This window comes from Vicugna pacos, chromosome 12 (genome assembly GCF_048564905.1).
Source record: "Vicugna pacos chromosome 12, VicPac4, whole genome shotgun sequence".
Lineage (NCBI taxonomy): Eukaryota > Metazoa > Chordata > Mammalia > Artiodactyla > Camelidae > Vicugna > Vicugna pacos.
This window is the reverse complement of record NC_132998.1, coordinates 11,208,486-11,233,748: the sequence shown is the minus strand read 5'-3', so window position 1 is coordinate 11,233,748 and position 25,263 is coordinate 11,208,486. Positions and strand designations below refer to the sequence as shown.

Genomic DNA, 25,263 nt, shown 5'->3' with positions numbered 1-25,263 from the left:
AGGGCTGGGGTGGGGAGGGGTGGTACGGTCAGTGACAAAGCGACAGGGAGAGAAAACTACGAGAAGGCAGAGAAAGGGGGAAGTGGAGGAGGGGGAGGAAGCCATTCAGAAAGCGAGGAGACAAAAGGATTGTGGCGAGAGAGCAGGAGTTCCTTAGGCCCCCTGGGCCGGCCGGCTGCGGGGCGGAGATGGCGAGCTTCCCGTCCACAATAAATAGGGAAAACCTGAGTACATAGCGCATATGGCATCTATCTGCCTAGCAGAAGCATTTTCCTTCCCACGAAAAAAACCCACAAGCAGCCCCCTTTTCCCTCACCCCGGCACGCCTAGCTTGGTGGGGTTAAAGACTTCCCTCCGGAACCGAGGGGGCGGCGGCTCCCGCGGCCTCCCCAGGCGCAGTCAGTGTCCGAAGCCGTACATTTTGTCCCACTCCACGAACAAGTCCAAGTCCTTGGGCGAGGCCCTGGGGCCCACCTTGGCCAGCGCCGCCTCCAAGTCCTTGTAGGAGAGGGGGCGCTGCAGCCCCGGGTGGCCCGCCCCGGCCGCAGCCTGCTGGCACAGCTGCCCCAGCTCGCCCCCGGAGAAGCCCTGGGTGCCCTGCACCAGGGCCGCCAGCTCCCGCTCGCTCAGCGCGCAGCCCTGCTGGGCCAGCGCCCGCTGTAGGATCTGCCCGCGAGCCGGGCCGTCGGGCAGCGTCACGTAGAAGCGAAGAGCGAAGCGCCGGCGGGTCGCCTCGTCCAGGGCCGAGGGCCGCGAGGTCGTGCCCACGACCAGCACGCCGTCGGCCCCTGCGCCGCAGCCGCCGTCCAGGCAGGCCAGGAGTGGCGCTTGTAGGACGCCCGCGGCGGCCGCGCCCTCGTCCCGGGCGGGAAGCAGCGCGTCCAGCTCGCTGATGAGGAGCACAGCGGGCGGGCGGCAGCGCGCAGCCGCGAAGGCGGCCTGGAGGAGGCGCGCACCTTCGGAGGCGCCCGGTGCGGCCAGCGTCGCTCCGCGCAGGCGCAGCAGCGTAGCACCCAGCTGGGTGGCCAGGCAGCGGCCGAGCAGTGCTTTGCCTGCGCCTCGCGGCCCGAAGAGCAGCACGGTCCGCGGCGGGCGCGGGCTGCCCGGGTAGGCGGGCGGCCTCAGCAGGGGCCACACCAGCTCCTCCTCCAGCGCCGCCTTGAGCGCGCCCTGGCCTGCCACGTCCGCCCACTGCACCGGCGGCCCGCAGTCCACCATCTTGCTGGTCACCAGCTCCAGGGCCCCCGGGTCCACACCTTTGGGAGGCTCCCCCAACGGCACCGTAAAGCCCCCGCGAGGAGCCAGCGCCGGGGCCCGCTCCGGGAACTTCTCAAAGGGCTCGAGTTGTGGGCCGTAGACGGGAGAGCCCAGGACCTTGAGGGGGACGCCGCTGCCGTACTTGCCCGACGCCTCCTCGGCGGCTCCCGGCGGCTTAGACCGGAACCCGTTGCCCCGACACTCACCGTTGTCCGCGGCAGGGTAGGAGGTGCCGTCGGCCGCCGGGGCCTTGGCAGGCTCGTAGACATACTTGCGGTAGCGGCCCTCGGCGCCCTCGTCGGCGGCCTTGCGCTTCAGCGACACCCCGGCCTCCGCGCCCGCCGCAGCCGCCTGGAAGCCGTAGGAGGCGGGCGCCGGCCGGGGCGGGGCGGGTGCGGGCAGGGGCGTGGGTGCCGCCAAGCCCGAGGTCAGGTAGGGGGCCGGGGGCGGGGCCGGCGGTGGCGGAAGGGTAGCGTAGCCCGGCTGCGCGGCGTAGCCCCCTGCCGGGTAATTGTACAGAGGCCCGGAGGGGCCGTAGCCCGGCGGGGGTGGGGGCTGCAGGAGCGCGGCCGGGGGTGGCGGGGGAAGCGCGGCGCCCGTCTGCGAGCAGTAACTGGGCGCCAGGTACCCGCCGCCGTAGCCAGCCGCGTACTCGGGTGCCGCCGACGGGCCCCCGCACGCGTTGCCGGCGTAGAGGGGTTCAGGCAGGTTCCCGGCTAAAACCGGGGATCCCCCGAGGCCCCCGGAGCCTCCCCCACTGCCGGACTTGGTTCCCGGGAGGCCCTCGTGGAGCGAGGCCAAGGGGTAGGGGTTCTCTGGCCCCGGCCAGGGCTCGGGGTCCCCCTTGGCGCCGTTGAGGAAGGCGGCGTCGCCGTAGCCTCCCAGGGTGGGGCGCTCGTAGGGCGAGTCCAGGACCCCCGAATATTTCTCTGCGTAGCGCTTGAGGAGGTTGGAGGCAGTGAGGGCAGAGATGTCGTCGTGTGCCCAAGCATAGTGGCAGCGCTGACGACCCCCAGGGGGCAACTCCAACTTGTGAGCTGGCGATGGGGTGGTGGAGGAGACGTCCAAGTGCTGCTCTGGCCACTGGTTGAGGGGCTGGGCGTGTTCCGGTGTCCAGTGCATCTTCGACAGAGCTGCAGGCAAGAGAGAGAAGCGGCTAGAACCTCTGCGGACCCACTGACCACCAGCCACAGGCCGACCCCCTTAGACCATAGCTTAGGACAGGCTGGTTTTTCGGCATCCACCACTCTCCGATCCACTCTTCTGGGGCCCCCTTCTCCAGGCACCAAAAACACCATACTTGACTTGCCCCTCATGTTCCATGATCAAAGTTATCTGAAAACACTTAACTCAGAACCAAGATGGATCTGGAAATGACATATTTGTTCCTAACTTTACCTTTAAGCAATGCCTATTGTTTTGTTCTGGCCTGGCCACTCCAGCCCTACCCTTTAGAACACATGGTCCTTTCAGACCTACTGTAATGAACGGTCAGACAGTGGGTGCCCCTGGTCCCCAGCCCTTGCCCCACCAGTGCTGGGAATAGTCAAACCTAGGTGGGGCTCATTCAGAAACAGATATTTGCTGCACTTTCATCATATGCTAGGCACTGGGGTTATGTAAAGATGAGTGAGGCCTGCCCAGGGCTCCTGGGCTAGCGCTGGCCCAGCAATTTGATAGTCCTGAATGCTCTGTTCACCTTAGCCTTCCCTGAGAGTTCAGTACCCCCTTTGTCCCTGAAGTGAGGGTGCCAGTGTCCACCGTAGTGGCTCATCATCCCTGGAAAACCCCAGAGACTGACCCAGAAGCATTCACTTCATTTCTACTTGGTTTCTTCTATTAGTCTCTGACTGATGAAGTCAGAGCACCTGGGTTCCAGACCCAAATCTGCTCATGAAAGCTGCCCAGAGCAGGTGCTGCCCCCTGCTTCATTGCCAGAATGTTCACCACCATACAAAAAGGTAGTTTAGAATAGACACATATTCTAGAGAAGATGAGGCAAAGTTACTCCACAGCAATGCAGAGTTTGTGCACATCATAGAAAGTGGGTCACAGATTCGTCTCTGAATTTACCAGGAACCAAAGAACTCACTTTGCAAAGTAAAGAACACTATCATACTCCAAAGAGACGAAAATGTTCCTGGCATAGAAATCACAGAACTTTTTTCCATGGACCTCAGGAAGCCAACCTGTGAGAGGTAATAAACAATGGCCTCTTGGAGAGCCAGGCTGTGAACACAACAGTAATGTTACATGGCTGTTCCTTACAGTCTCTCAGCACCAGTCTAGGCATGAGCCAAACTGGTGAAAGGGATTCAGGGCCTGGGGAATAGCACTATCCAGGAACATGGCTCCGACTGGTTGGTGGCCTGATCTGAGGATAAAATCTCAGAGACTAAATGGGCCCATGATGTGCCAGAGACGGGTTTTGCTCAAACCTAAGCTTTTGATAAGGCAAATTAATGTTACACGTTCAACCTTCTTTCTTCTACAGAATATTATTGAGCATATACTAAGTGCTGTGCTAGGCAAGGGGGCAGATTGAAAGGTGAATATGATGGTTCAGCTAGATGGAGGAGACAGATGACATCCTTTGTGAGGGAGTAAAATAGTGGTGTGTGTCAGGGGCTCCGGGAGCGTGCAACACCTGATTGAGAAGGCCTTTACTGGACCTTGAAGAGGAAGAGGCCAAGTCGACCAGACAGGCTAGAGGATTCCAGCACCTTCAAAGATGCAGAGCACAATGCATTCAGAAAGCCAGGGCTGGGCTAGCTCATATGCCCTATTCCCTCCCTCAAGATGTCTTACTGTCACCTTCTGGAAAACTTTAATAAATCTACAGATCTGTTATGTCTGTGATGTGAATTGTGCCCCTTTAGAAGTAGGGTTCATGTGCAGTGCACAACCTACATAACCATACATTGCAAACCTGGAGGGAGCACCAAGAAAGTTCAGATCACTGGAGCCTTGGAAATGGGTATATGTCAGGGGAGAGGTAGAAGAGACTAAAAGTAATTCAGCCTCTTCTTGGGTTCTCCACAGTTGCCCTTATCTGCAGCAACGTGACTGTACCACCTCTTTGGACTGTGACCTGATGTCAATGGGAGACGACAGTCTTTGAAAACTATTCACTCTCATCTCCAGTGCCCTAGGGAAGGCATGAGCTATAGATAGCTTTGAAAGGGGTGTTCTTGAGGTGGTTTCGCCTCCATCTGAGAGGTGATCCCGGCCACCAATGGCAGCAGAACAGAGTTGAGGATGAGCTCTGTGGGAGGCAGATGTGTAGCTCTCCAGCTCCTACTGAAGGATCTCCAAGGGATAGAGGCTTTACCTAGTGTCAAAGGGGGTAACCCTGACAAGTCTCAAGTGGTTCCGGTTGCAGGATCATAAGTGGTAACATCAGAGTCATACAAATGCAAATCTGTGTTGTTGACATGGACCCCAAACCTGTTTTTTTCTATTCACTATCTGTGCTTTGGCTCCTTAACATGGAGAAAAGAGATTTGACCTTAACGAGAGCATTTTCCCTGAACTTACTAAACTAGGCACGCTGGGGGGAAAGGGTGGACCCTCCCAGAAGGACATACCTAGACGCGGTAAGGAAGCCTCTGTGTCTGGACTCCTTCACACACTTTTCCTTCACCCTCTGCCAGGCCCTCTGCTCCTCCCCGTCGCTGTCATGTGGTTCCTCCCTGCCTCTCTCACCTAGCTCCAGCCCTGGCCTGCAGCAGTCTTCGCTCAAGTCCCCACCCTCTTGTACTCAGGTTCCTTCCACACCAAAGAACTCCACCTCAGCAGTTGTGGACTCCAGGAACCCACACTCCAAACCTGTCCTCCCGGCTCTACACCCACTCTGTCTCATCTACTCCGGGATTAGCCCCTTCCAGGCTGCTCCAAGCTCTACCCAGAGAGGCCCTTGTCCACAGCATCTCGCCCGCTGGATATCTACCCTCCATCCCCTCAGGCACAGTCCTTCTGCTCCAGGCAGTGCCCTTCGGTTTTAGCCAGGGGCCCATGTCCCTCACATCTGGCCTTCTGTTTTCACTTTTATCTACATCTATACCCATTTTGCAAGCTAGGAGGCCGAGAGTCCCTGCACTCCAACCCATGACCACACCTGACCCAGGCTGGGACCTTGCCCCATTAATTAACTCTTCTTCCCCACTCCCGTGGCCTGGCTCCATCCCCCCAGCAAACTTTAAATCTTTCTCATATTCAAAAAGACATACTTGACCTATATCCCCCACTAACTACCAGCCCATCTTTCTTGCCCTTCTCCTTCATTCTGCCCTCCAGCATCACTGTCTCCATGCAGTGGTAGCGGGTAGAGCAGGCTGTCTCCCTGCCCCCAGCCTCAGGCCAGTTACACCTTGTCCATCTCACACAGAGACTGAGGCCCAGTCCACAAGCTCCTGCTAGTCAGCCTCCCATAGGAGGGACCTTCCCTGGAGAGGAACCCCACCTCCTTCCCAGGTTCCTAGGACACACTCTAGTTCCTACATCAGCTGAGCTGGATGTGAGGAGAGACCCCAGAGACTTGGGGGACAGTGTGCCCTTTGAATCAAAGACACCTGGGTTTGAATCCAGGTTCAGACACTTTACTGCATGAGCCTGGAGGTGGCCTGAAGCTCACTGAAGCTCAATTTCTCAGTCTGTTAAAGGGTATAATGCATGGCTTGCAGAGTGGCCATGAGGATTTCAAAAGATAACGAATGCAAAGTACACAGTCCAGTACAAAGCAGCATGATAAATGGTACAATTAAGAATCTAAGCAGTGGCCCAGACTTACTGAGTGAATCCAAACAAGTCACTTCCCCCTGCGGTTGGGGGAATGTGGAGAATGTTCTGTGAGGGAGGTTCCCTCCAGCTCTGAAATGACAGGCTGGTCCTTATGCCAGTTCCCCAGCACCCAGCGCTGGGGCAGAGCCAGCCACTTGTTCTGTGCTTTACGCACTGTCCTGTGTAACCCTCAACAGCCCTTTGGGAAATACTATTGTCATCAACCCCACCTGGCAGGTAGAGACGGCGGTACAGAGAGAGTCATACATCCCCAAGGTCACACAGCTGTCAAACGGGAGCAGGATTCAGACCCCAGCTCTCTAACTACAGGGCCCAGGCCCTTGCCTCTTGGCTGCACTGCCTCCCTGGGCCAGCCCTTGGTACTCACAGCCAGAGGAGAGCCTGGGGCCATGACACAGCCTACACCAAGCCTTGTTTCCTTGGCCCTATGGAAACGTGTTGGGAATGTGGCTACACCACAGGTGCTGCAACTTTGCACTTCAAACCTGCAATTGGAAGCACCTACGCCCTAGGGGAGATCCCACGTCACAGGCAGGAGAATGCATGTTCTCTCACTGCAAAACAGCCCAAGTAGATGTGTCCCCTTCCCTGTAAACTTGCCATCTGATAAGTATTCACGCCCCTAGGCTGGACAGACAGTTCCTTATTTGGATCTGCGGCCTTCACTGGGGGTAGCTGAAACTCTAGGGAAAACACCACTTTTTGAAATTGTACCCTGTGGGGAGCAAGCAAGGTCAGGCTCCTGAAGCAGCTCTTTCTCTGCAGACCCTTGGAGGCTGGAACTTAACTTGACTCCATGCACAGAGTGCAGTCCTTCAAACTCACAGGTGATGAATAAATAGTAACAAAGAATTCCTTAAGCCCCTCCCCTCATTTGTAGGGAGTCTGTCAGGATGGATGAGGGAAGTGGCTCGGCCTTCACAAAGGGTCAAGGCACTCAGTGCACTGATTTCAGCCTTCTTGGGCCTCTCGGATCCCCGTGGACCATGCCCAGGGCCCTCTGTGCATCAGGCCTGGCGCAGGCTGTGATCGAGTGATTTACAATAAGAAATATATATATTTAGTCTTAGCCCACTGTACCTGGCTCACAGCTCCCGAAACCCTTGGAATTTCCTAAGCAAAAGAGCAATGGGAGCATCTTTTGTTAGAATATTTGGTTTCCTGCCCTCAGTTCCTAAAACAGCTTCAGAGCAATAAAAGTGAAATGGGCGTCCTGTTATTCATAACAAGCCCCTTTCAACTACTCCTGAGTCTATGTTAATAAGATGATTTTTGGAAAGTGCCTAGGTAACCTAAGGGTGGAGGCTGGTTGCAAGGGGTAACCAGCCGTGATCGGTTGGAAACCTCAGCTCCCCACACAACCCTCCACCTCCTGGGAAATGGAGACAGGCCAGAGATTGCGTTCAACTGCCAATGGCCAATGGTTTAATCAACTGTGGGTGTGTAATGAGGCCTCCACAAAAACCCAAAAGAAGGGGGTTGGGAGAGCTTCTGGGTTGGTGAACACGTGGAAGTGCGGGGAGAGTGGCTCGCTGGGAGAGGGCATGAGCGCTCCGGGTCCCTTCCCGCACACCTGCCCTGTGCATCTCTTCCATCGGGCTGTTCCTCAGTTATATCCTTTTATAACAAACCATAATCTAGTAAGTAAACAGTTTTCTTGAGTTCTCTGAACCATTCTAAGTTAACCGAACCTGAGGAGGGGGTGGTGGAAACCTCTGCTTTATAGCCCGTGGTCAAAAGCACAGTTAACAGCCCAGACTTGTGACTGGCATCTGAAGGGGGCAGTCTTGTGGGACCGGGCCCTTCACCCGTGGGATCTGACGCCATCTCCAGGTAGTGTCTGAACTGAGTTAAATTGATAGGACACCCAGCAGGTATTGCAAAACTGTCAGAAGTGAAGCAGTGAGGGAGAGCGATGGGGGCGGAGGACACACAGGAGGGGTGCGTTTCTCCCTCACACAGGCCTTAGACACTCCCACCCCCATTCTGCCATCAAGGGGCAGCAGACACCCTGAGCTGTCACTGTGTGACCCTAGGCAAGACACCTAAACTTTCCAAGCTTCACTAACTTCAGTTGTCAAATGAGACAGCTGGTATGGATGGTGGATCTCAAACTTCCTCTCTAGGAACCCTTTAAGTCAGTTTTATACGGGCTGAGGTGGAAAGGGATCCCAACCAGGTGGTGTCAAAGCCCCTCTCCAACTCCCTAAGGAGGTCCCTAACTCCCTTTCCCCATCTCACAGAAGGTCTCTGGGTGAGAATCCACTTACCCACGGGGAGGGAGGGGCTGCAGAACACAGGGCTGGGGGTGGGGCAGGAAGGAGGGGCAGCTGTGTGGCGGCTCCAGGCCTGTGTGGAGAAGGGCCCAAGCCACCCTCCTGGGCCTGCTCCTCGGGCTCCATTATCTCAGCCGGGGACAAAGGGGCTGGAGTGGAGAATCCCATTGTTGGGCCTCATATGGAAATCTCATTAATCTATTCACCGCGGCTCCCACAGGCCTTTTGTCCCAGGCTTTTTGTCTCCTGCTCACAACTGGTGCCCCGGGGGTCTCTGGCCGCCTGGCAGAGCTTGAACAGGAAGGTCCCCCATCAGCTGGGCCCTGCCCCCTTGTGCCAACCCCTAGTTACTGCAAGAGGAGAGGAGAGGGAGGGTACCTAGAGGACCCAGAGGACAGCATGGGCCACCTGCCACAGCCCTTGCATCCACCACCTAGGAAGTTCTTCCCCCAGTTCAGCCAGAGAGCAGCCCCCAGCATGGCTGGACCCCCAGCATCCTGCCCAGAGGACCCTTGGGGCCTGGCTTGGGGCTTCCCATGGGTAGGGCTCAAAAAATGTTTAGGAGATGAACCAAACCCTGAACCAGAGTTTTGCAGCTGCATTGCCAGGGCTGCAGCCCATTTTCTGCAGGTCCATGGTCTTGTTTCCATCCAACTAACAGACACTTTCATTTACCTTCAGAGGGCCGGGCCCTGAGTGGCAGCTGTCAGAGGAGTGAAACTGAATCAAACTGTGACCCATCCTCACAACTCTAGTGACTCTAGCACCCAACAGGGAGAAGGTGACGGTCTTCTTTCTCATGGCCATGAGAAAGAAAAGAAAAAAGAAAAGTAAAGGAGGAAGGAAGGGAAGGAGGAAGGAAGGAAGGAAGGAAAGGAAAGGAAGAGTAAGAAAGGAAGAAAAGAATGAATTCTGGAAGTTCAGAGGCAGGGGAACCTGTTTTTGGCGGGGATCAGAGCAGCACCTAAAATGGGTCTCTGTGGTGGCGGGCACTGGGCAGCGCTGGTGGACAGCTGAGCAGGGAGCGCGGGCACGTCCATGTCATCACTCCTGTGCAACACCCCACCTAAGTAGATACTCTACAGACGATAAAACTGAGTCCCAGGGAGGAGGTTCCTGCTGGCCCAAGGCCAGAAAGAGCGCCGCCTCCTTCTGGCCACTGTTTTCCCACCTCCACAGGCTGTGATCAGGCAAGGATGCATATCTAGGAGGAGCAGACCCAGGAGGGAGCAGGGGTCCACCCACCAGATCTAAAGGCTCCCCCTCCAGGTCCCTAAACTCACTCCTTAGCTGGAAAAATGGTGGAGAACTTGGAGCTGGGGAGCGGGGAGGGAAAGGCATAGGGAGATGAGGAAGGGGCCACATGCCATGAGCCCTGAAGACTAGGAATGGTCCAGGCCAAAAGAGACCTAGAAAAAAATCAGCCCTGCTCTTTGAGGCCTACATGCCTTTTGTTCCCTCAGTTTCATCTGCTGGAAATGCTCTCCCTCTGCCCATTAGCTCTTCCCCATCCTTCAAGGCTCACGGCCGTCCTGCCCGCTTCATGCATCCTCCTTGGCCACTCCCGCCCTAACTGACCCCTTGCCTTTCGGGGGAGCTGGAGAAAGTCCCTCCTGGCACCAAGAACAGAGGGCATCCTTCCTCTTATGCCCTGATCCCATCCTCTTTCAAAGCTCAGGGATGAGTTCCCTCAGTTCTCCCCTCTCCTGTGTGATCAGTTTGCCTCTCTGCTCATTCTCACCAGCCCAAAAACATGCTGTTATTTCTCCCATCTTGGAATGGGGGAAGCTCAAAAGAATCTCTTGATCCCCTTTCAACTACATCCTATTGCTCTCTGCTTGCTTTTTACCAAAACAAAAAACAAAATAAAAACCAAAAAATGGTTTAAAAGAAATGTATACTACTGTCGCCGGTTCCTCCCCCCCAATTCTCTCCTGAACCCCCTCCAGCCAGGCTCTCACACCCAGCACTCCAGCTGCCTGCATGTGTGCTGTTCAGTCTGATGGCCAGTCCTCAGCTCAGGAGCACTGGCCTCAGCTGATCCCTCTCCTTCCTGAAGCTTCTTCCCTGGGCTCCCTGCCCCCTCTCCTCAGCCTCTTTCATGCCTCCTTTCCCTGCTCCCCTTTGAGCCCTGCAGAGCGCAGGGCTCAGTCCTTAGAGCCTTCTCTCCACACTGATTCCTTGGAGACCCCATCCAGGCTCATGGCCTTGACCATCAGCTGTACATTGAGGATTCTCCAGCCTAGTCCTTCCCTGTGCACGTCCCACTGGCATAGTCAACCATCTTCCTGAACCCTCCACTTGAGTGTTTAATGGGCATAATCGACCTGCCCAAAAACCAAACTTCCTACTTCCTCACCCCACCCCCAGCCTACCCCTCCCCATCTTCCCCATCTCAGGAAGTGGTAGCTTTGTCCTTTCCAGCACTCAGGCCAGAAAGCTCAGGGTCATCTCTTTCATATCTCAGACCAGCAAATCTGATTGGCCCCGGCTTCCAAATCTATCCAGGCTGCAACCACCTCTCACCACTCTGGTGACATCTCTCACCTGGGTGACGGCAACATCCTCCCACCTACCCTCCCCATGTCCACCCTGTCCTCTACTCTCTAGTCTCAACACTGTAGCCACAATGACCTTTAAAAACATGTCTGATCATGTCATTCTTCCACCTGGAACCTTCCAGTGGCTCCTATCTCACTGAGAATAAAAGCCAGACTCCTCACAGTGGCCGACCTCTTCCTACTGACCTGCACCCGCTCCTGCCGCGCCCCCCTCCAGTCACACTGGCTTCCTCACTGCTCCTCCCACACTGGTTTGGGGAGGGGAAGCTGGCCTTGCTGCACTCAATGCCTACAACACTCTCTCCCTAGATCTCCGTGCGGCTCACACCCTCACTCACTTCAGGCCTCTGCTCAGCTGTCACCGCATCAGACCCTGGCCCTCCAACCTGGTGTTCCCTGTAGCACTCTTCATAACCTGACCTGCTTGGTGCTTTATTTTCTTGTACCTGCTAGAAAGTTGTATGAGAGTTGTTTTGTTCACTGTCATATCCCAAGCACCCAGGACACTGCCTAGTACACAGTAAGTGCCTAACAGACTCTGTAGTGTGGATGGATAGATGGATGGATGGGAGGATGGATGAGCAAAGAGGCTTGAAAGTGCCTCTGTGTCCAAATAAAGAAAAAAATCCGGGTGACTAAATATAAGCCCACATGAGGTGTTGAGGGTAGCAAGAGACAAAGCCCAGGGAATTACTGCAGGAGCGGACAGGGAGGGGTTGCCTGAAACGGGAGTTTGTGTCTGTGAACACCAGAGGAAATATCTAGTCCTGGTCTGGCTGGAGCTGAAGGGTACCCAACCCAGCCCCCATGGATCCCACCTGGCCTCCTTTTGAAAAATAAAAATCTTCCTCCTTCTCTCTTCCCCCAGCCAGGCCTCTGGGAGAGGACAAAAGGGGCGATGGAATTCCCATCAAAGGCCACTGGACACATGGTAAAGAGATCAGGGCCCTTGGGATCCTGCTTCCACGAGGTAGTGAGGCCTCCCCGCCAGTGCGGCTCCTCTCTGGGATGGGGCTGGCCCGAGGGGGTGTGCTCTGGCGCTGGACTCCTCATATGTCAAATGCCAAACAGCAGGAGGCTGGCCAAGCAGCCCCCATCTGGGCCCTGTGTGTGCACATGCGCTGGGGGGAGGGGAGAGTGCAGCAATCCCTGCCTATGTCCGCGGTCAGGGCCACAGACAAGCTGTGACCATCTGTTGTCGTCTTAAAGAGGCCAGGCCAGGGGCCCAGCACCCTTGAAGATAAACCTTCCCTTTCTCCTAGCCTTCTGGTGTTTGCAAAGAACTTTAATAATGACCGTTCGGTTGCATCCTCACAATTCCCCTGCTAGATCAGCATATTCTCCCCATTTTACAGAAGAGAAAATGGAGGCTCAGAGATGAGGGAGTGATTCTCCCAAGGTCACAACTGCTAGTAGCAGGGAAGCTGGGACTCTCAGCCCATTCTGCCAGTCCCTCCCTATCCCAGCCTTGGCCAAGGTGCCTGGGTGCCAAATACAGGGCCCTCTCAGGGCTAGCTAGCTTCTCAGGCACATCTCCAACCCAAGCCTCCCCCCGCAACCCCCTCTTCCAGGAAGCCTTCTAGGACTGATACCCCCAAAGAAGTTCTAAGATGCCTCAAAGTCTAGAGCTTGGTACAGCCACTCCGTTCCCACCCTGGGCTGTTGGTCCCTGGGTATTGGGCCCCCTCAAGGGCCAGAACCTCTGAAGTGCCATTCAGCCACTTACAGGAGCAGATGACTTCCTAACTGTAGATGATCTGCACTAGGGCTAGGGCAGTCTGACAGACTGGAGAGGAACACTGTGCGCTGGGGAGAACCTGCCTAAGATCACAAAGGCAGGAAGGGATCTGCACCTGAGCCTGGCTTCCAGCCCCTGAACCCCACCTCTAAGCCCATGCTGTCCAAATCGCAGCTGCTAGCTGCAGGGAGCTATTTCAATTTCAAATCATTAAAATGTATTAATTATTTAAAATTTAAATCATTTATTATTATGTATTAATTAATCATTGAAAAATAAAAAAGGTATAAAGTTAAATTCAATGAAAAGTTCAATTCCTCGACAGCACTAGCCACACCCCAAGCACTCGGTAGTCACATGGGGTAGTGGCACCTGTGTGGACAGCGCAGACCCAGAACATCCCCATCATAACAGGAAGTTCTACTGGACAGTGCTGCTTTCATCCCATCCAGGGCTTGGCTCTGCAGCCAGGGTGCTTCCCACTACAACTGGCACCTCTGCTGCTTTCTCTTGAACTTGAACGGAGTCTCACTTCTTAGGGTCTCCACGTAGCATCTCTACAACTCAGTCTCCGTTCCTCAGGACTCCTGGGTGGTGTTAAGACCAGGCCAGGCTTCAGCTTCCCCAGGAGTCGGGGAGGAAGGGGCAGACGAGCTGGACCAACCACTCCCCAGCCTGTCCTGCCTGCCACCAGAGAGGAGGCACAGGCTGAAGAGGAGATGAGGACAGTAGGACTGGGCAGTTTGTCATCTGGCCCTTCAGGCTGTGCTTCCTTCTCTCCCCCGTCAGCTGCTCAACACCCTTCCCCCTTCGCCTACCATCGTCATCCTCATCAAATCCTGAGGACAGATGGGGGCCAGCAGGGGAAAACGTGACCACAGTGAAAGCACTCTCAAGTGGCAACAGAGTCCAGGGGTCACAGCTGTGTCCCCTGAGGCCTGGCCAGCCCTTCATGCCCAGCCTTGTGTCAGCCAGGCCTGGACTGGAGCACATCTCAGCAAGGGGAGGGGGGAGACTGAGGATTCTTAGGGGGAGATTGAGGAATCTGTAGATGCTGGATTATTCCAGCAGACACAACCCCAGTTAAAAAGGTAGTAGGTCACGTGGTCACTCATCCCTCCATCCATTCAGCACACACTGGCCAAGTCCCACTGCGTCAAGATGTAAGAGGAGGATGTGAAGATGGACAGGTGGGCTCCCTAACCAGCTTGACCAGGTAGGGATGTGGCTTGTTCTGGACATAATCCTCGTTGCAGGCTAGATGAAGATCCTTTGTCTCTGCCCAGTGGTCTAAGCAGAATGGACACCCCCCAACCCCCTCCCCTCAAACAGGCACACAGGGCGTGCACGCACGTGCGCGCACACTCCCAGCTGCTGCCATGAACCCCTCTCCCATGGTCTCTCTGGCCAATCACAGGACTGAAGGGTAAGTCCCACAGCCCAGTGGCGCCCAGGGAGTGTATTAACACATTTGAACTGCTCAACCTGCAATGACAAGCTTGGGGCCTTGGGAGAAGACATAGCAGGAGAGGTGGGGGCCTGTGGGGAGCTGTCTTCCCTCCCTTCCCAGGGGAAAGCTTGGGACAAGATTAAGCATTCTGGGGCACAGAGGAATTTGGGGGCCCCAGCTCCAGCAGTGAATAAGCGATCCATAAAATCCCAATTTACACACTCAATGATCAAACAGCCCATCTACTCCCCTAGGAGGTTGGGGATGGCTCCTGGGCTTCCCCTATTCTCGCAGAAGGTCCTGGGGTACCACACCCAGGACACAGGCAGCCGTTTCCAGTCCCACCCACAATCCCTGTGAAAGGCATCTATCCCCAGGGCTTGGGGACCTGCGTGTATCCCATGATGTGGCTGCCTTTGGCAGGGGGTGGAAGGTGGTTCTCCCGGTCTGCCTTCCATGAATGACAGCTCTTTTTCCCTCCCGTGCTGCCCGGGGGCTGCCAGGGCTAACTTCAGCCTCGTCAGAGCTGCTAATCACTTTTCCAGCTCTGAAGCCCGACTCTCCTGCCCACCCTTGTCTTTCCAACAGTCCCTCCATGTTTTTCTCTTGACCCTCCCCCTGGTGCTGTAGCTGCTGGGAGATGCTCTGAGCTCTTTCCTTCCATCCACCGCATCACACCCCTTCCCAGGCTGGGCGATAGCCTGGAACACACAGCAGGTGATACGGATTTTCTATCGCCAACTCATCTCCCTGGAGACACCAGGTAGGCGGAACTAGCCTAGTTATTACCCTGGCCCCTTCTCCCAGTTGTCTCCACCTGCCTCAATTTTGGTTGCTTCACTTAGTCAAGCTGCCTGAAATTTCAGCAACAGAAAACCATCCTGGGTAACAAGCATCCTCTTTTAAACCAGGAGGTTGCAGGCTATCAGCCACTCGCCCCTTGACGATGGTTAGCAAAGTTGATTTGCTTCTCCGAGGCCTGCTTGAGATGAGCTGTACTGAGCAAGTAAACTTTTCATCCAGGCTAAGTAAAGCAAGGCTTCAGGGCTGGTAACTGCTTTAAGGGTATCCCAGCCCAGTCCACCACATCCTCTTCTGCTACTTGAGCTGTGTTGAAGCAGGTTAGGGTGGACTTCAACTCCTGGGCCCTGGGACGGGACAGAAATGGTAGGAGGGGGTCACCCTATGCCCATGCTTTCCAGAGGGCTTGGCAGGTCAGGCTGTTACCTCCCAGAGGCTATTGCATCTTGGGCAGGGGTTCAATCTGCACGATGTCATTCAGTCCCCTCAACAGGCTGAGAGGAGGGGATTACAGCACCAGGCCATTTGACAGCAGGATACTCTCTTTCCCTTCCTCTCCCTTTCCTCACCTTCACTGGTTGCTCCCAGGGACCCTCAAATGCACCCTGGACTCATTGGTGATTTGAATTAGGCAAGTGTCTGAAGACCAGCCTGAAAAACTGACCCAGGGCTGGGGGTCTCTGAGCCCAGCCTGGCCATCCCAGGGGTCCCTCTGGAGGTCAGGATCACATCTTCTTCCTGGGGCTCAGAAGATGCAGGGCATGGGTCTGTCTCTGAGTTGTGGGACAAGTGTCTCAATCTCTGTTTCTTCCGGTGTGAAACAGGGGACCCAGCATGTCCCTCACAGGCTGGCAAGAGGGCAACGAAGAAAGGTTGGTACTTTCTTCAAGACTGGCTAGAGGGGGGGCAGGACACCAGGCTGGATTCTGACTGGGCTCCCACGAGGGCCAGCCAGATGTTCCAGCCTGGGGAAGACTAGTGAGGGATGCCTTCTGGCACCAAGAGGATCCAATGGGCCTGAGGGACTCCAAAGAGGGAAGTGCAGTTCCCAGCTGCCTGCTGGGCCCCAGCGTGGAGGGCACCGCCCTGCAGTGTGAGGTTCCTGTCCTGCCCCTCTCAGCTGTCGAGTGGGACTGTGGGGGGAACTGAGTCCCAGACCACAGCTTCCCTGGACATCCTCACCTGACCCGGGGCCCCTCTGCCCTGTGTCCTGGGGCACCTCTCACCTGCTCCTCCTCTGCCCCAGGGCCCTGCCCCTTCTCCTGCCCCTTGTGCCACTTAGAAACTGCCCAGATAAGGTCAAATGCCCTTCAGGTCCCTCTTGAGAGCCACCATGCCAGACCCAGCTTCATCTGGAGCCACACTTTTCGTGTCCCTGGGAATCTTAGGGGGCACTCGGCTTCTCACTACAGTGTAGAGACAGCAGCAGCCGAGCACAAGGCACCTGAGGACCTTGACGAGAGGGTGCGCAGGCGTGAGTCAAGCAGGCACGCGGTGGAGGTGGCGGTGGCACTGGCCAGCTCAGGCACCGCTGCTCTCTGGGCTGGGTCAGACCCTCCCAGTGCCTGTCTCCTCGTGGATCTGCATCTGGGGCTCCTCATCCCTGGGGTCCTGGCCCCTGCAAGAGGATAAGGTCAGGCTGTTTCCCAATTTTCAGCCACAGACCCCTTTAAGTCTAGTAAATCATGACCTGTTCTCAAAAATACTTTTCAATGCGTAAGATAAAAATACACAAACAAAAAAGAAAACAAAAATAAAAATTAAAAAAATACACACACAAAATATGTTTTTGTAACGATGTATGGAGAGATGTTAGCTAGACTGACTGTGGTGCCATCTCCTAATATATACAAATATCCAATCATTCTACTGTACACCTGATTCAGTTACACCTCAATCAAAATAAAGAATACGTGGGACTACTTGGTCAATTTTACCTCATTAAAGCAGAGAGGGGATAAAATTTTAAAAATATATGGGGCTACAAAGGGAATTAATAACACTGGAAGACAGCTCCATCCATGAACTTCTCAGGGACCATAGACCGCAGGTCTCAGCCCAAGAGACAAGAGCCGCCTCCCAGACCCCACCCCCTCCCCCAGCCAGGTTTAGGATCCAAGGTTGACTTGAGCCAGTTTAGGTGGCATGTGACTTCCTAAGAGCTTAAGCTTTAAAGTCTAGGTCATCCTATGTTCCCAGGCCCATATATGCCCCTCTCCCTGTGCACAGGGGTGGGTGAGAGTCGTCCCCACCCCTGCAGGGCCAGGCCTGAGCCGAGGCAAGGAAGCAGGCCCAGGCAGCCCACCCAGGCTTCCCCAGCAGCTGCCTCTGCCCCCTCCAACTCCATTCCCAGCCCTGGGGGTGCTGAGCTGAGTAACCTCAGCTATGCAGCCCAGCCGGTCTCCCTGGGCTGGAGTGGGCAGGGCTGTCCTCAAGGGGGTGGCCCCCTACAACTGCAGGGCCACAGGAACAGAGAGAGAAAGAGAAATCGGGGGAGTGCCAGGCAGAGACTAAACAACCACAGCAACTCCCGTTGGCTCCGGTCCGGGACCCCAACACCCATGCCAGGTGCTGCTGTAAGTGCTTGACACACATGAGCTCATTTCATCCTCAGAATAACCCCAGGAAGGAAGTACATCAGTTACTCGCAGGTTCCAGAGGAGGGAACTGAGGCACAGTTAACTTGCCGAGGTCACCAAGCTAGGACATGGGGCCGCCCACCAGGACAGTCTGGCCCTAGATGCTTTTCTGCCTCTCACGTGAGAAGCAGATGCTGTTCCCATCTAACAGGTAAGGAAATAGAAGTATGTTGAGCCCCAGCATCTTCATCAACCTCCCCTTCCCCTCTGAGCCCCTCTTCTCTCGTACGCCACCTCCCCATACTCAGCCACAAATCCCGGAGCTTAGCACATTTCCAAAGTGGTTCTCGCTGCACCATGTAAGTCCTTGCAGGTCTGAGCCCCAAGACCCTGGTTACAGTCACGGCCAAGCACTGAGGAGAGTGATCAGAGAGGCAGGGCAGCGAGCTGCCTGTAGATTATGACCAGGAAATGGGGAGTATTTCCTCGAAAGGAGAAAGACTTCTGAGGATTGAGTATCTCGAGTGCCTGAACCACCTCTGGGTGGCCGACTGTGCAGCTCTGTGCAGCCCCTCAGTTCCTAACCGTCCCCACGGTCCTTGAATGAAGTGAACCCGCTATCAGAGATTTTTGGCATAATGTTAGCTGTCAGAATATGTGAGTTGTTTTACAAGTGATGAGCTCCCCATCAATACAGGCATTCAATATGACAGGCTGTCTAGTGGGAGGCGCCACCCCTTTGCAGTCCTTCTGCGTCATCCCCACTTACACGTCCAACGTGAACCCAACAAGTCCCAAACTGAACTCCTGACTACCCCGCCCTGATAAGGCAGCTCCATCTTTCCCAACAAGGGTTCAGACCCCAAAACTCTGGCCTGAAGAGGGCTACAGGTTAGAAGACATGACACGACAATGGCCATCCCACACAGTACACAGCCCACCTGGAAAAGGAGCCCCTTTCCTAGGGGGGTAAGTGGCCACTCTCTCTGAGGAGCTGGGTGGAAGGGGTGAGCTCCCCAGGGGGCCAGAGTTTCTGGGGAGTCGCTCTACCGCAACAGAAACTGCCAGGTGGACTGAGTGGGGTGGAAGCACACGGTGCAGAGAGGCCGGGGGAGTGTCTTTTTTCAGTATAACTCAAATATCTCACCAGTTTTCTTTCCCTACTGGCCTGGAAAGAAGAACACGCCCAGACTCTCAAGCACCCAAGGGCCCAATAGGCCAGTCAGCAGCAGGTGACTCTCCCTGTTTCCTAATTCTCATTGAATTAGGGCCTCTGTCACCTATGAACAGACTCCCTCGGGGAATAAAGAAGTCTCCTCGGGACTCTGCTGATGATGCAAGGCCCTGCTGTCAAGTAACTGGTCTTTCCCACCCCCGGCCCCGAGTCTCTCCTCTCCAGCCCAGCCTGTGTCCTGTCCACCGCTCTGAGCGTGCCGCTCCCCAGCTCACACACCTTCAGCGGCTTCCTTCTACGCAGGGAACACAAGGAGAGGTTCCGAAAGCGTAGCCTGTCCTTCTGCCTTTTCGCTGGTCCCTGACTGTCTTGTAAGCTCCCTGAAGCTGGGACCACATCAGAAATAATGCTTGTTGGGTGAATGGCTACCCCGATAAAATATCCAGGCCTGGCTCAGGGCCCGGCCGAGTGTGTGATGAGCGTGGTGGTGTTTCACTAGGTGCCATGGCAAAGCGAACAACACCAGGGCTGGGGACGCACTCTGCTCCTCCCTGGCCACACGGCAAGCCGAGGGTTGCTATGGGAGACCGGAGGCATGAAAGCCCCACTGAGGGTTCAGTATGTAGGCGCCCACAGAGTGTGCGAGGAGTCTCAGGGGCCCAGGAATCCCTGCCCTGGCTGGGTACACTCTGGAGCTTGGCTGAGGTACACCCACAACCCAGCAGTGCTAGGACCCAACAGATGCCCAACAGAGGTTGCTTAGAGTAAAATGGGGCCTCGTTGTCACATCTTTCCACCCATCCCCGATTAATTAATCCGAGTACCAGGCTGAGGGTCAGGTGGCCTGAGTCTGCAAGGCAGGGAGGGCAGGTGGAAGGAGGGAAGTGGAAGGAGGCAGGCTTCCACCTCCCAGATTCCAGAGGTAGCCAAGTGGGGTCTCCTCTTGTCCATCTCCTGAGCTCTCCTCTCTGCCCTGACTCTACTTTGGAGAGAGCTGCAAAGATGGTCCAGCTACAGACCAGAACTTTCACACATGTCCTCTTCTTCTCCTTGCTCCTATGTTGGGAGGTGGTTATCTGCAGTCCCTGGGTTCCGAGTCAGTGAGCAGATCACCAGAGGTAGGCATGTGCTTCAGAGACAAAGGGCACACCATGTGAAACCAAGGCCTCTATCACCTATGAACTCATTCAGCAGTGTTCTTACTCCCATTTTGCCCACGAAGACATTGAGACCAAAACAGAATTAAGTGACTTGTCCAGGGTGATTAAGCCTGATTAGTGGCAGGGTCATTGCAGCCCAGGGCTTGGCCCCGAGGGTGGGGGCCATGATCTGTCATCACAAAATGGGGTTGGGACCACAGGATGGCCCAAGGCCACTGCCCAACGCTCCCGTTCACTGAGAACTGCCTACCCCACCACTGGTCCCCAAGGTGAATTACAAAGGGAGATACTGTCTACACCTCCATACTAAAGGGAAAGAGACCAAGGCCCCTGGGTGGTCCCCACAGCAGTCCCCTCTCTTTGGCAGGACCCAGCAGGGGAATGTCAGTGTCAATAGCAATCACAGATGGTCCCAACTCACGACGGTCTGACTTACAATTTTTCGACTTTACATTAGTGCAGTACGCACACAGCAGAAACCATACTTTGAATTGTGAATTTTGACCTTTTTCTGGGCTCCGATATGAAGTATGATACCCTCTCTGATATGAAGTATGTGAAGCCACAGCTCCCAGTCAGCCACCTGATCACGAGGGGAAACCACTTATACACTCATAGCTATTCTGCACCCAGACAACCGTTATGCTTTTCACTTTCAGTACAGTCTTCAATAATTTACATGAGATATTGAACACTTTATTTTTAAAAAATACTTAGCCATAACGTAAGTATTCTGAGTATGTGTAAGGTAGGCTAGGCTAAGCTATGATATTCAGTAGGTTAGGTGTATTGAATGTATTTTCAACTTAAAATGGGTTGATCAGGACATAACCCCATCGTAAGTTAAGGAAGATCCGTATAGCCCTGAGCACTGTCACCTGCACTTCTGACCAGGCCCTCACAGGCCCATAGTCCCTCAAGACTAAGACCAGGGCTCCCAGCTCCTGCCTCATTTAATCCTCACAATAATGTTTATGAGGAGGGCCCCATGCTTAGTCCCATTTCACAGATGAGATATAGAGTAATTAGTAAGTGCTACGTGTTACGTGTGATTCATCAAGATGCTTATGAAAATGCTCAGAAGAGAGCTAGACTCTTTTGCCCCTCATCCTTGTTCCTGGGGACGAGTGGATCCTAAAACAAAAGAACTTCTGGACATCCTTTCTCCAGGTGACACACTCAGAGATGAGATGACTAACCTATACACTGACTGAGGCAGTGTGAACATTTCCTGCTCAAAGGCTGGCCCAGAACCTCATCCAGTACCCCTGGTCCCTGGCTTGTCCAGTCCACCGGCCGTGGAGACAGCACTGAGTGGAGGTCAGGAGTGCTGGGCTGCAGGCCCCACTCTGCTCTCAGCACTTCAGAGGGGTTTGGACTGCAGGGAGGGTTTCTTGCTGTAGGGTTCATAAAGGCTTCAGGGGGTCCAAGAACCCTATAAAGCAGAATGCAAAGTCTTGTGTTGATCATGGAAGTGTATTTTTCTGGGGACAGCTTTTGTAGGTCCTTCTGAGGGGTCTGTAAATCAAAAAAAGTTACAGACCTGGGACTGGGTAATCTTGAAGACCCCTTCCATCCCTAGTACTCTTAGGTTACATGAATTTAAACATAAATTCCACTCCTCATCCTTCAAGGCCAACTCAGCAGCCACTCTAGGAAACTCTGGGATTTCCTGCTTCCTTGCAGCACAAGGCTTGGGACCCAATTCATCAGGACCCACAAAGCCTTGCAGGGTCCCTCCTACCTTGATCTTCCCACTAGCCTGCCAGCTCTTGAAAGGGAACAGGGCCAGCCCAGGGCTGAGATGACAGAAAACACAAGTATAGCCCATGGTCAGCCTAGTGGGGCTCACCCCAGCCCACAGCTTCTGTCCACTGGAAGACAGAGGCTCTTGGTGTTGTGGACCACAGGTGTACCCAGCCTCAGGTCCACCTCTCCCCACCGCAGCCCTGGAACCTCACTGAGCCAAGCTCCCTCCGGGAATCTGGTTTTCATTAAATCAGGCAGAGGAGTCATTAACTGCCAGCCAAGTCAAGATGAAGCAAATTTCTGCTAGAAGGCACAGGGAGAGTAAGGGAGACCAGCCTGTCCCCTGCCCTCCCTGGCTGACCGATGGTGGGGGAGGTGGGGGCAGGAGTCTGGGCTCCTAAGGGTCCAGGAACTGCAGCAGTAGGAGCTGGGGGTGGAGAGAGGGAGCAGTCTTAGCCCAGATAATAAGCAATTGTTAATGTGATCCATATGGATCCTGACTGGCCTCTCTGTTTAACAGGATGATAATGGCAGGAGAAGAATGCTGGTGTGTGGGGAAAGGAAGGGGCAAAGTCCTCCCCAGACTTGGGGGTGGGGGAGGGGTCAGCAATGAGGAGGACGAAGAGCCCCACCCTGGGGTCTCCACCCATCCAGGAGCAGAGCTGTTTGCCTGAAAGTGTTCAGATGCCATGCTTTGCAGGCTGTCCTTACAAAACCCCTTCTATTCAGCCAACAAACATTTATGGAGCACCCACGAGGTGCCAAGCCCCGTGCCAGGCCCAGTGGGGACAGGGTGCACGGAAGTATATGCTCCACCCCTGTCCTCCAGGAGGCAAAGTCTAGAGCAGACTCAGCCACAGAGGCTGGGGGAGGCACAGGTGCAGGGCTAGGAGAACATGTCGGGAGGAGCAAGTGACAAGGGCTGGGGCCCTGGGGAGGCTACACGGAGGAAGTGTGGCATCCGAGTTGGGCCTTGAAGAATGAGGAGGTTGTGGAGAGACAGGGACAATGGGGAAGGCATTTGGCTGAGGGAACAGCAAGAGCAAAGGCAGAGAGGCGTGAAATTGCGTGGAGAGTCTGAGGTCTCAGCAATAAAGCCGCAGCCCAGGCAGGGGGTGGGAGGGGATTCTTGCTCCATAAAAAGCTGTGGCCATGGATGACCAGGAGGAAGGCAGGAAAGGGCTCTGAGAACAACACATTCGGGTCTGTCCCTCTCCCCTTCCCCCCTCCAGCCTGCGCACTGGATTGATTGTCCACTCATGGGATCCTCAGCCCAGTCCACCCTTACCCTACAGCCAGAAAATCCCTCAGGGCCTCGGAGGCCAAACTCAGGTGTCTCTCAACCCTCCTCTTCGTCTCCCAGGGAGATGGGGGGGGTCCCCTGAGAAGTGGAGGTTATCTGGGCCCCCCAGGAGCAACTCTCCTGCCCCACAGAGCTAATTCCCTTTGGCCCAAGAGGGCTTTTCTCGAGAAGATATTACAGGGAGGGCACTAGGGTCGCTCCTTACAGGGGTGGCTGCCGCAGACACCAATGTAATCAAAGGGAAATAAATGAAATGGCGTTAAATATGGGAAAGGGGATTTACGAGGCCTGTCACCGGGTGGAGCAAGGCCGGCCGGCAGACCCCGCCCCTTTCTCGCCCACCCCAGGAAGTCTCGCCCCGCCCCCTGCCCCGCCGCCCCAGCGGCCGCCCGGTACCCTCGCGCGGCTGGGTCCCGCAGCGCTCAGCACCGAACCGCCCAGCCTGGCGGTCCTCTGGGGCCACGACACAGCGGAGAATGCCATTTGCTCCCGGCTAGGAGCTCCGGGATGGGGCCTATGAGGAAACTCAGACCGGCCGTTTCTAGAGGATGTCCAGGGGTTTAGGTTGGGCTCTGGGAAGGTCTGGGGCTCCCTGGGCAGGATCAGAGTTCTTTAGTCACAGCACCACCTGGCCCATTCCGGCGACTCCACAAAGAAGGCTCTGGGTCCCGAGAACCGCCCTGCTGAAGCCCAGAGTGGGGCTCGAACTGGGTCCCCATTCCTTGCTGCCTGGCGGAGGGCTTGAGTCCGCTCAGCCGCGGCAACCCAGGCGAACGATAACACAAACATTCTTCCGTCCTCTATTCTCCTCCAAATTAGGTATCCATGGAGACAGAGCCTGGCAGCCTGACAGCCCCACGGCCTAATCCTGATTTAGTGACCGTCCCTTTAACAGCCCACCCACCCGTCCACCCACCCCTGCGCTCCAGGCTCCGGGCTGCTGCTGGGCGCAGGCTCCAGGCCGCTCACACTCGCCCCCGTGCATACCCCTTCCCAGGCCTCCTCCGCTCAGGAGGCTACGGGGACTGGAGGGGCCAAGAAGGGGGCTTACATTTGCTGAGCACCTACTGTGTGCCCAACCCTTGCTGAGGACTCTCTACAGAGCGGGTTCCTTAGCAAGGAAATCGGTGTAGACCAAGAGAGGGCTCTTGGAGTGGGGAAGTTTAAAGGGCTAGAGGGAGGGAGATGGGGTGGGGGGAGTGAGGGAGAGAGCGCGAGCGAGCGAGCAAGCCAGGAGCTAGAGGGTCTCCCTTGCAGCCTGTAGCGCACGGGTGAAGGTAAGTGCCGCTTCCTGCAACACCCCTCTGAGATGGGGGCTATGCTCTCCCGGGTCAGAAAAGAAAGGCAGGGGGTTGGCGTGAGGGACGCAGGCCACGAAGTGGCCTCGGCCTCCTGTCACTGCCCCGTCACGGTGCTGGGGAATCTCTGGGCCTGGAACCCAGTCCCCACCCCCTCCCTCACGCACAGGGGCCGCTGGACAAAGACCTGACGGAGTGGGAGGGGCCTCGGGCCGGCCCTCGGGCTCCGGACACTGGCTCCTTCTGGGACCCGAACCCACAAATACTGGCTCCCCACCCCCAATCCCGCAGGCTCCCCCCAGAGCCTGCCGCTCGCTATTGCTGCAGCCTCGGCACGAAAGGGGGCGGCGAAGAGGGTGCCCGGCGGCGGCGGAGAGGAAAGCCTCTTCCCCGCCCGCCCCTTCCCCCCGGGAAGTGACCCTCGGCTCCCACGCACCCGCCCGGGTCTCTCGCTGGCCTTGCCCTTCGACCCCCACCTCGTTGAACCCCGCGACCCGCAACTCCCGCCCTCTCCGGCCCTCGCACTGCCCCGCGCCCGCGGACAAAGCTCCGGACACCCCGACCGAACGGTCACCACCCCCTGACCCCGGCCCGCCCGCGCGCTCGCGTGCCTGCCCCCGCCAGGCCCACGGGCCCCGTACCTCGGCATCCCGGCCGGGTCCTAGGTGAGTGTGCGCGGCCTGGCGGGGCGTCCGGCCCTGGAGCCGGGGCGCGGGCCGGGGGCGACAGGCCGGGGCCGGGGGGCAGCGGCGCTCACCATCCTGGAGCCGCTACTGCTGCGGCTGCTGCGGCCGCAGCGGGCGGGAGCGGGACTGGGCAGTGGGGGTGGCCGGACAAGGGGCCGCCCCGGCTCCCCCCTCAGGCAGGACCCCCACCCCCACCCCCGCCTCCCCTCGCCCGCCCCCAGCGCCCTCCCTCGCAGGCCTTTGCTCCCCTCCCCTTTGCCTGCTCCTCCCCTCCCCAAGTGCCCCTCCCTTCCCCCCAACTCCCGCCCCTTCCCCGGCCCTCTCCTCCGGGGCTGCTTCCCCGCCCTCCCCTCTTCACCCCCGCCCCGCCCCCACCTCCCCTGGGCCCGTCCCGCCCCTCCTCTCTACCCGCCCGCCTGGCCCCGCCCCTC

At 56.3% G+C, this 25,263-nt stretch overlaps 1 protein-coding gene across 2 annotated transcripts; it reads right to left on the bottom strand.

Moving 5' to 3' along the window:
• Nucleotides 1–257: 257 nt before the first annotated feature.
• On the bottom strand, nucleotides 258–24,997 carry FIGNL2 (fidgetin like 2). 2 transcript variants are annotated; one of them, XM_072972778.1, is made up of 2 exons: nucleotides 24,788–24,997; nucleotides 258–2,390 (listed from the first exon to the last, which is right to left on the bottom strand). In XM_072972778.1, exon 2 carries the CDS (start codon nucleotides 2,377–2,379, stop codon nucleotides 400–402), a length of 1,980 nt encoding a protein of 659 aa, XP_072828879.1. In that variant the 5' UTR covers nucleotides 2,380–2,390; nucleotides 24,788–24,997; the 3' UTR covers nucleotides 258–399. The 2 variants fall into 2 exon arrangements, with proteins under 2 accessions (XP_072828879.1, XP_072828880.1); XM_072972779.1 differs by lacking the exon at nucleotides 24,788–24,997 and adding an exon at nucleotides 4,845–4,945.
• Between the last annotated feature and the right edge of the window lie 266 nt (nucleotides 24,998–25,263).

Coding starts and splice junctions, on each gene's coding strand:
- FIGNL2 (XM_072972778.1), bottom strand. CDS start 2,379: ATGCACTGGACACCGGAACACGCCCAGCCCCTCAACCAGTGGCCAGAG.